Source organism: Tupaia chinensis, unplaced genomic scaffold (assembly GCF_000334495.1).
Source record: "Tupaia chinensis unplaced genomic scaffold, TupChi_1.0 Scaffold000238_1, whole genome shotgun sequence".
Taxonomy (NCBI): domain Eukaryota; kingdom Metazoa; phylum Chordata; class Mammalia; order Scandentia; family Tupaiidae; genus Tupaia; species Tupaia belangeri.
In genome coordinates this window covers 7679669-7690309 of record NW_006159716.1, presented here as the reverse complement: position 1 = coordinate 7690309, position 10641 = coordinate 7679669, and the positions used below count along the sequence as shown (strand labels likewise).

At 45.8% G+C, this 10641-nt stretch overlaps 1 protein-coding gene across 1 annotated transcript in view; it reads left to right on the top strand.

Moving 5' to 3' along the window:
- RNF8 (ring finger protein 8) overlaps positions 1 to 10641 on the top strand; it is a 44742-nt gene that overhangs the window by 18894 nt on the left and 15207 nt on the right. Inside the window, exons 3-6 of the mRNA XM_027771887.1 lie at positions 1633 to 2373; positions 4397 to 4459; positions 7947 to 8036; positions 9012 to 9119. Of these exons, the coding sequence (XP_027627688.1) occupies positions 1633 to 2373; positions 4397 to 4459; positions 7947 to 8036; positions 9012 to 9119 (1002 nt within the window). The remainder of the gene's footprint in view (positions 1 to 1632; positions 2374 to 4396; positions 4460 to 7946; positions 8037 to 9011; positions 9120 to 10641) is intronic.

Below are 10641 nucleotides of genomic sequence, written 5' to 3'. Positions count from 1 at the left end.
AAAGAGACAGCACTGTCAACAGAGTCTTGGCGTGACCCACCCTCAGGCACAGTTGGCTCTGGATCGTGGGCAGGCATGTGCCTGGCGTGCTCAGGGAGGTCTCGACGTGAATCTGGAACCTTCCCATATGGGCCAGCCTCATAGAGCATTGTGTTCACTGCTGTGCCGCCATCTAGGTCCTGGCTGGCGTGGTTTTTTTTTTAAAGAATGATTTTATTGATTACTGTTTTTCAGTTTGATCAGAGAGAGAAAGTGAGAAAGCAAGTTGCCAGGTCAGGGACTTGAACCATGGTCAGCCTTGTAGGAGTCCAGCACCTCAACCACCATGCCATGTGCTGGCTCCCCACCCTGCTGGTATTTTTTAACTCTAAGTCCTATATTTGTTTCAAGTCTGTCTTAACATCCGTGCTCTCCATTTGACGTCATTTAGCTCCCTGAGGTGTTGTGTGCAGAGGCTGTGCCATGTCACCCTACTTCTGCGTATGCATGTGCTTGTGTTGCCCTTTGCTCAGGCAGTTGTGTGCGCATCTTCTACTTTTGCACTTGATATATTTACCTTATAGGAAGCTAGTAAGCATAGGATTGAAGTGACTGTTGATACATTGATTGACCGAGGACGTAATAGTGAAAATTTATTATACCTGTCACTGTCCCAAGTACGTTAACCTATGTTAACTCATTAAATCCACACAAACACCATGAGAAAGAGAGACTTGCTCTCCCCATTATATAGGTGCTGTAACTGAGCCATAAAGAGGTCAGGAAACCTGCCCCAAGCCAGAGCTTGTTGAATGGTAGAGCCAGATTCCGAGCCCAGGCAGTACACTGTGATGTCATTAAAGCCATGGAGTAGGTGTCAAGCGTTTATTATACGCCAGGCACTGTGGGGAGTGAGTTGCATGCACTGTCTCACTCCACACAGCACAGGTATGGGATAGGCACCCTGTCACCCATCGCTATTTTACACAGAGCTGAGCCACCGAGAGGTGAGGTCGATTACCAAGTGCTATATAAATCGCCCAAAGTGATAGGTACACTTGGGCCATTGAACCAGCTGTTCGAACCCACCGTACTGTACTGCACGGGTGTGTAAGTTAGCTGTAGGTGTGATCCAGTACAGGGATTGACAGTCTCTATTTGGTTTATGTGTGCTGGTAAGTGCTTTGCTTGTTCACTGGTTTGTTGAGGGGCCACATCCAGAGAAGGTACTCAAGTGACATTCCTGGCCTAGCCTCCCTCCCGGACCTCACCATTCGGTGCTGCTTCCTTCGCTGATTGCAGTCTTTCCAGTTGTGGAGAGCCGCCTCCAGTGTAGGTCAGTGGGAGTGAGGTGGTTTTGCTTTCTTTAGTTCCTGCGTTTGTCTGCGTGATCCGTCCCCAGTAATAAGGTGGTCCCTGGCTCTTTCACAGGCAGCTCTCTGCGGAGGCATGAATGTAAAATACAGGGAAGAAGCCAGAGCACCGTTTGAAGAACACCGTTCTTAAGGATGGTGTTTTATGAACCTTTCTTTTCTGTTTGTTCTCAAGGGTTTTCCTTCTGAAACGCAGAATGTTTTGCAGTAGCAAGAGAGAAATTCCATTAAGAGGAGGAAAATCATGAAGTTTATTTCGTCTTTCTTTCCCTCTCCCCAGAGTCTGAATGGTGTTTGGCTGAATGGAGAGCGTCTGGAGCCTTTAAAGGTCTATTCTATCCGTCAGGGAGACCACATCCAGCTTGGCGTGCCTCTGGAAAACAAGAAGAATGCGGAGTATGAATATGAAGTGACCGAAGACGACTGGGAGAGGATGTATCCCTGTCTTGCCCCAAAGAACGTCCAAATGATGGAAAAAAATAAGGGGTTGAGAACTAAAAGGAAGTTTAATTTGGATGAATTAGAGGGTTCTGGGGCTGAAGGCCCCTCACATTTGAAATCCAAAATAACTAAAATGTCCTGTGAACCTGGACAGCCGGTGAAGTCACATGGGAAAGGCGGAGTGGCCAGTCGGCCCTCTGAATGTTCGGCTCCTAAGCTGACTACTTTGGAGCGAAGCCAGAAGACCACAGGGACTCATATTTATCCTGGCCCCCCAAAAGTTGTAGAGCTTCATTATAAGAAGCAGAAAGCTTCAAACTCTTCAGCATCTCAGAGCAGCTTAGAGCTGTTTAAGGTAACCATGTCCAGGATTCTGAAACTGAAAACACAGCTGCAGGAGAAACAAGTAGCTGTTCTGAATGTGAGAAAGCAGACCCTGAAGGGGAACTCGAAGAGAATTGTGAAAATGGAGCAGGAGCTGCAGGACTTACAGTCTCAGCTGTGTGCGGAGCAGGCTCAGCAGCAAGCCAGAGTGGAGCAGCTAGAGAAGACCTTCGAGGAAGAGCAGCAGCACCTCCAGGTACCACCCAGGGCGAGGTGCCTGCAGTGAGAGGCGCCAAGTGCTGAGCACTAGGGGTGGGACGAGTAAAGGGTTCAGGCTTCCATGTGCAGAGGGGATCAGGCCCCTGAGGTGGGCTGCCATGTAGGGCGAGGTGACCAGGACATAACTGATCTCAAGATACAGAGCGGAGGCATGTCAGAACCAAGGTAGCTTCAGGGAGGCATGGTTGTAGGTGGATGCCACAAAAGCACAGTACACTGCAGTTGAACTGAGAGTGTCCGCATGACTTCTCTCTCTGCTGTGGCCAGAGCCAGATCACTTTTCCCTAAGGCAGATGCAGGCCAGCTGGTTACTCTGTCCTTGTACCTGGCAGCTTGTTGGCTATGAGGGTCAGTTCACTTCAGACCTAGGAGGTGGGAGGCCGGGAAGGCAGAAGATGTTTTTGTTTCTCTCCTGAGCAGCCGGCATGTGGCTCCATTGGTGGGTGGAGGAGGAAGCCACCTTCCATGGTGCCTTTTAGGAAAGTAAAATAAAGCCGGTCTCAGCTCTGTTGAGGTAAGACCAACTGCCTTCTCATCCCTGGGTCATTTGCTTAGATGAGAAGCTCTTGACAAAGCGTTAGGCCAGAGCTGATTCTGCCGTGTTCACAATGTCAGCTCCCACTAGCAGGAAGGGACCCCACATGCTATCCTCACCCTGTTGCACAGGTGATGTGAATGTCAGGACTCCCCCATTGGTGACTTAGAAGGGCCAGTCACAGCTGAGGTGTCGGGGTTGCTCAGGGCAAGGAGCAGCCAGTCGTGTTGGCTTTCTGAACGCTGAGTTTTACTCTCACTCTGTCATCCCCTTGAACCTCAGCATGAACAAAGGCAGTGGATTAAATAGCTCACTGGTGTGTACCTTTTGACCTCCCTTATCCAGCCTGGACTAGTTTGGGGAATTAGTAGAGGTGATTTACCTACAAGTTTGGTGGATCACACCATTACCAGAGCAGAACTCTCTTTAAAGGCGAATGTGTTCAGAATAAGAGTTGCTGTTAGTCTGTGTGGCTGTCGGGCGGGCTTCAACGTCTAGCTGCCAGATCTTTTTCTATACCAGCTGTTAAGGCGGAAAGGAATGGTTTAGAGACTATCCAGGTATGAGAAGCTCATGGAGAAGCTGCTGAGTGAAGAGGACCTCGTTCCCCGTAGTAGGTGCATTTGCCTCAGCCCACCAAGTCCTTGCTGCCTGTTCAGAGGCTCGTTTAACCCTTGCTGCTTCACACAGATTTCTTTTGAGCACCCACATTGCCTGGCACTACTTGGAAGTTCTTATGGTTTTAAAAATGCTAAATAAATGAGTTTGCCATTAAAGAACATATCTAGTTGAGTAGAGAAGATGTATACACATACTCCGATCAGAGAGCAGTGTTTGTTTTTGTTCCCCCCACCCCCGTCACTGTTAAACTAGAGAACTGCCAGCTGGCATGTTAAATAGTTAGGCACTTCTAAAGGAGGGCAGGGCTGACAGGTTCTAGTAGCAGGTGCTGGACACCTGTTCATGTTTATGCGGAAGATCTCACATGTGAGGGGGCTCAGAGAGGAGCTGCAGCATAAGCTCAGGCCAGGAGAGCAGAAGAACAGCTAGTAGGCTAACAGCAGTGGTGTCAAGGTGAGGAGACAGGCTGGCCAGGACAGCGAGGAAACATGGTGGCTCGCGGGGGAGCCGGTCGGTCGGAGTTCAGACACGTGGTGGCCCACAGTTCTCGGTTTACACCCTCTTAGGAGTCATGGCATGAGCCAGTGAAAGAGACTTGGACTGTTAACCTGTACTTTTTTCAGGACCGTCTAGTAGCTTAAAGCTGATAGTCCTGAGGTGTGCAGTATTTGAGCAGATAACGCTGCTCAGATCATTACTGCCTGCAGCTTGAAGTAAAATGGGAGATGCCCACCTGTCCCCTTCCCCCCTGGAGTTTCCAGATGCTCACACTAGCTGGTCTGCTCTGCTTGTTCTTTTGTTCCCTTCCCCGCAGGGAAGTCTTCATTTTGTTTTGGCTTTGCAGGGTTCAGAGAAAGAGCAAGGAGAAGAGGACCTGAAGCAACAGCTGGCCCAGGCTCTGCAGGAGGTAACTTATCTCTCCATTGTGCTGAGGTTATAGTGGGCGGTGGCCTGGGGGGGCAGCCAGGCATCATGTGGGCACTGGCTGCCTCTGCTGCTTAGCCCACACTCCTGCAGCATCTCCTGTCTGTACACAGAGCAGGTGGCAGCTGCTCATACCAGCAGGTCAGAGATTCGAGCCTCACAGGCATGCCAGACCGAGGCGTGAAAACTTACATCTTCATCTGCACAGATGTTGCTCTGGTGAAGGTGGAATGGGGCCTGCAGCAATTAGGAGGCTCTCAGGGGAAGTGGTTCTACTTCCAGAAAGGGGAGGACAGTGGAGGGGAATGCGAGCCATGACTGGCCACCGGGCCTGGGAGGGCCTCTGTTATTTCACTGTCCCTGAGCTGTAGCCATCCAGAATCCATTCGAGAATGTTCCAGTTAAGCATTTTAGGTCAGGTTGAGAATGTGCAGTTTAACAGCAAAACATAACAATGTAATGAAAGTGAAAAACTCAAAGGAATAAAATTCTAAAAGATGGCATGTAAATTGTTTCATTTAACTCGACTACCTCTCTCATTTGCTTATTTTTTTTCAAAGATTTATTTACTTATTTATTCATTCATTCATTTTAATTTGACCAGAGAGAGACACACACAGAGAGAGGGGGGAAAGTGAGAAAGCAAGCCACCAGGTCCAGGACTCGAACCTTGGTCGGCCATGTGGGAGTGTCCAGCGCCTTAACCACCATGCCACCTGCTGGTCCCAATCTTCTGGGGGTTTTTTATATATTTTGAAGAGTAGTGCGATACAGGCGTAGTCAGGGGGTTAGTGGGATGGTTCAGATCTCCTTGAGAAAAATGAGCAAATCATATTAGAATTTGTTCAGGGAAATTCTTATTTTTTTTATTGCATACCTGCTTCCCAGTCCCACAGTGCTAACAGTCACATAGCATCGCAAGCATGACAGAGTTCCTACCTTGATTTCATCGAGGGGTGCACAAATAGCTTTTGGGAAAAATTAGGTAAAAATCAATCAGTCTCTGAAACTTTATTTTCGGAACTTGTTTCTTTTGTAGGGCAAGAAGGTAGGTTTCCCACTTGGAATATTAGTAAATTAATATTCAGATATGGTTTTGAACTCGACTGGAAAAGAGTAAAGTCCTGCTACACAGGAACTGCTGAGGGGGCACTGAGTACTAGGTAGCCACAGCGTCTTGTCTTCTGAGACAGGTGGGGAGAGACTGCTGTTTGTTTGAGGTACCTGGTGGTACATTCAGTAGCCTAAAAATGGGATATTTTTAGGTTATGGTTCTATATATCATGCCCGGGGGAACAGAGAGAGAGAGAGAGAGAGAGAGAGAGAAAGCAAGCCGACAGATCCAGGACTTGAACCATGGTTGGCTAGATTGGCGTCCAGCGCCTCAACCATCACGCCACATGCTGTCTCCAGTAGTGGTGGTTTTATTCCTCTTGCTGGTCTCTCTGAAGCTGTTCCCTTTACCAGGCTAGTATAAAAATTCACATTTAGATACTAGAGCTTTAAAAATCTTTAGAATACCTTTCTCTCTCTTTTTTTTTTTTTTTGAGAATTTTTTGTTTTTTTCACTATAGGGTGCATGCACTCATTGGAGATGCAGAGAGAGAGAGAGACAAAAAGCAAGAAATCACACCCAAGGGTAGGATAGCCACACTGTAATCCCTTCTCTTCCGTTCTCTCAGGATTTTGAGCACACACGCACATGTGCCTAGCATGAGTTTAAGCTACCGGGTCCAGGAAATGCGGTCAGCTACATGGGAGTCCAGCGACATAACCGTTACGCCATCCGTGGGTCCCCAGAATACCTTTCATACCTATTATTTTTATTATTATTATTATTATTTTATCAATTCTGAAATAGATGAGGCGGGGACCAGCAGGTGGTGTGGTGGTTGAGGTGCTGGACACTCCCACTTGGCTCACCACGGTTCGAATCCTAGAACTGGTGGCTTGCTTTCTTGCTTTTTCTCTCTCTCTCACTCACTCTCTCTGGTCAAATTAAAGTAAATAAATGAATAAATAAAATTAAGTAAATAATTCTTTAAAGAATAAAAAGAAACTTCAAAAACACCTGTTTTCCTTTAACTTATCTATTTATTTCTTCCATGAGAGACAGAGAAGGATAGAGAGGCAAGTATCCCCACCAGGCTCTTCATGCCATGATCCACCCCAGCCAAAACCCAGCTAGGATCACGGGCATGCATGTGTACTGCCAGAATATACCGGAAGATCTCTGGTTTCCTGGACCTTCCTGAATGGCTTTAGCACCACAGGGCATTGTGTTACACTGTGCCCCTGTGGCTGACTTGTTTCCCATTTTATCGACGAGAAAGTTAGGGTGCGTACATCCAATTACTGGTCAAGGTAAAAGCCAGGCCTCTGACATAGTTGTTTTCTTCAGGAGACCATGCTTTTTCAGATAAAGAATATTCTACTCTGGGGCCAGCAGGTAGCATGGTGGTTAAAACACTGGACACTCCCACATGGCCGACCACGGTTCGAATCACAGACCTGGTGGCTTGCTTTCTCACTTTCCCTCTCTCTCTCTTTCTCTCTCTCTCTCTCTCGCTCGCTCTCTGGGGTTGTGTGTGTTTCTATCTCTGGTCAAATTAAAATAAATGAATGAATAAATAAAATTAAATAATTTAAAAAAACCTTAACCATTTAAAAAAATATTCTACTCTGTCTTCTTTGTAAAAGAATTTGAGGTAAGATTCTAAAGCGTATGGTACACGCAGGCATGAGGAACTCATAAATCACGTTGTATAGTTGGGGAACCTCCTGACGTTGGTGTCGGCAGGTAGCCGCAGTGAACGAGCTATCAGCTCTTGGTGTGCCGTCTTCCAATAGACGCTGCAGGGCTTAGGCAGCACTGCCTTATGAGAAAGTACTGTGGCCCGTAGGGTTAGTAGGTGAAAGGTTTTTTCTTATTTCAATGAAAATGACTGTCTAGGTTCCCTGAGTCCTATTTTTAAAACAATTATTCCTTAAAAGCCACTTCCGATACTGAGTAACCTCATAGTTAGTTACTATTGAGTCATTGGAAAAACCCGGGTGCGTTTTTGCATAGAAAAACACATCATGACGTTTCCAGTGACCCAATAGTTCTTAAACCCCAGCTCTCAGAATCACTTGAGTAGGTTTTAAAAATGCACACACCAGGGCCCCAAGCCAAAACTACAGCTTCACACTGTCTGGACAGCAGTGGAAGTCCTTCAGTCTATTCAGACGCTACTGAAGTTGTAGACGTTCCAGAGAGGATAAGGGATTTGACGACTTTCCTTTCCGTCTGTCCCTGAAAAAAGCAGCTGGTAGGTGGGTTATCCTGAGTGAATGAAGGCACTATTTTGAAACCGCCAATTCATTGATCCCTAAATCAAAGTCACTGAGTAGAGGGAGGGAGCAGGCGTGTGTGGCTGAAAGGGAGGATGCCGTGTCGCTCAGCCTGAGTATCTGCTCTGTGTCTGCAGCATCGAGCTCTGATGGATGAGCTGAATCGCAGCAAGAAGGACTTTGAAGCAATCATTCAAGCCAAGAACAAAGAATTGGAACAGACCAAGGTACTGGGAAGAAGATGGAGGTTTAGAATTTGGTTAGTACATGCAACTCAGCATTTTCAACAGTGCAAGGGTTGCTATGGTGAAGGAGGAGAGAGATTATGACTGCTCTTTGCCTCAGGGGAAATAATCTGTGAAATTATCCTGGCCTGTAGAAGGTTCTGCCTGCAAGACATTTCCTTCCCTTGTTCAGAAGTGAAGTGCTGGGAACGAGGTACCTGCATCTGCATTCTTTTGTTTGTGGTGTGTGCTCCTTTAGGGTGTGTTCCTGGTCCTAACTAAGGAGAATTACAGTCACAGTAAAAAACAGTCCATCTTGATGAATTTTGTATTTCATTTCCACGTAAAATCAGGACTCTTAAGTTAGGGATGAGGAATGTAAACCCCGTGAGTGCCAGGCTGGTAAGATGAGCAAAGCGGTCTGGGTGTAAGAACACAGGAGGGAGCTGTGAGGGCTGTTAGCAGTGGAAAGGCGTCCTCACCCTTCATCTCTACTCCAAGAGCCAGTTCTCTGCTCAGCCGGTTGCTGCTATCTGGAAATGCAGGCCCAATGTTGTCAAGTCTTCTAATTTTTCTACAGTGAATAGAAATCTAAGTATTTATGTGAATATCCTCGTTTTCAAATATTGGCAACAAATTCACTTTTTAAAAAATAATTAAATTTATTTATCATCATTATTATTTTCTAATTAGAGAGAGAAACAGAGAAAGCAAGTGGGAAAGTGAGAAAGCAAACCACCAGGTCCAGGATCATAGCAAGTGGGGAGAGGAAAGATGGTTAGTACTCTGCATTAGAGAGCAATTTCTGAGAAATTGAACCCTTAGGGAAAGTTTTATTTTCATATTGCTGTGCCAGAATGAATTTTTAATTTAAGCTCCTTCTGAATCCGATTCTAGGCAATTAACCTTGCTCCCTGTCCCGCTTTGTATTCCTGTTGGTTCTCCCAAATGACAGGTGGGATTGTGTTGTCTTTGCAGGAAGAGAAGGAGAAGGTGCAAGCACAGAAGGAAGAAGTTCTTAGCCACATGAATGACGTGCTCGAGAATGAGCTCCAGTGTATTATTTGCTCGGAATACTTCATTGAGGTAATTATGAACAGCAGCTCACTCCTTCTCACTCTCCCAGCACTGAATGGATTCTGGGCCGACAAGCTGCTTATAGGGAAACATGCTGAAGACGTTTTTCTTCTTTGATTTCCAAGTGACCTCTAAAGATGGCCGTTTCTCATTCGTTTTTGTAGTCTTTTCTCCTATTACTGTTCTTTTACTTATTTCATTTATTTTAAATATTTATTTGGCATGGTTAACATTTTTAGCTGCAGTAAAACCATCAACTCTTTGTTGTCGGGGAGAGAAACAGAGCCAGAAGACGTTAGAGTTTTGAAGTATTAGAATCAGGCTGCTTAGTAAAGCTACTCTTTCTTGACAGTGAAGGGGCCCAGTGCTGAGAACAGGCTTGCAATGCAGCCTTTTTAACAGGATGGTGGCTGCCACTGATGGGTAGTCACTGGGAATTCAAGGGCCAAGGAACTCTGAGATTTCTTATGAAAATGAATAATTTCTCTCCTAGGCTGCCATTTGTTATCCAGTCTTGTTTTTGCACTGACTTTTTTATTTTTCAGAACTTGTACCATTTATGGCCAGTTATCTTAGACCACAACTGTTCAGCTTGGGCTGTTTAATGATAATGCTTTTTCCTTTAAAAGGGAAAACACATGCACTTACTGCTTCATCTTCTCAGGCAGTCTTTAGGGAGGTTGGCTCTCTTAGTATCTTCAAAAAATCTCTCCTGGGTAGACCTGTTTCTTTTGCTCTGCATCCACCTTGACTCCAGGTCATAATTTCCCCCATAGTTTCTAGTCATAAGACTTTCTGCTTGGGAGAAGCGCAGTCTCATTCTGACAGGGCTTATGGACTACAGAAGAGCGGGACAGGGAGAGAGGTTGGGCTGGGCGCGCTGGCCAGCCTAGAGCGTCTGCCCAGCCGTAGAAGAAACAAACCACAAGACCTGCGTTTTGTTACAAGAGACTTGCCTGGCCAGCTCTCCTTGTCACCTTTTAAAGTCAGCCGAAGAAAGATGTTTAATTTTAATCAAACAGGTTTTTAGTCCTCTTAAAGTTTATCTCATATAGTAATGTCTCCTAATTTTCTAGTGTTCTGGATTTCACTTGAAAAATACATAATTTCTGTTTGTTGTTTTCCTTTTTAAAAATTATTTATTTAATTTTATTTATTTATTCATTTATTTTAATTTGACCAGAGAGAGACACACAGAGAGAGAAAGGAAAGTGAGAAAGCAAGTCACCAGGTCCAGGACTCGAACCGCGGTTGGACACGGAGTGTCCAGTGCCTTAATCACCACGCCACTTGCTGGTCCCCTGTTTGTTGTTTTAAATACTTACTTATTTAATTCTATTTATCATCATTATACATTTGCTACAGGGCACATGTGTTCACCAGAGAGAGAGGGGAAAGTGAGAAAGCAAGCAGCAGGTGCAGGTTAGAACTGAGCTGGCCATGTGGGAGTCCAGTGCTCCAACCACCATATCACCTACTGGCCCCATCTGTGGTTTTTTTGTATTGCTATCCTAAACGCAGGAATGAGGAC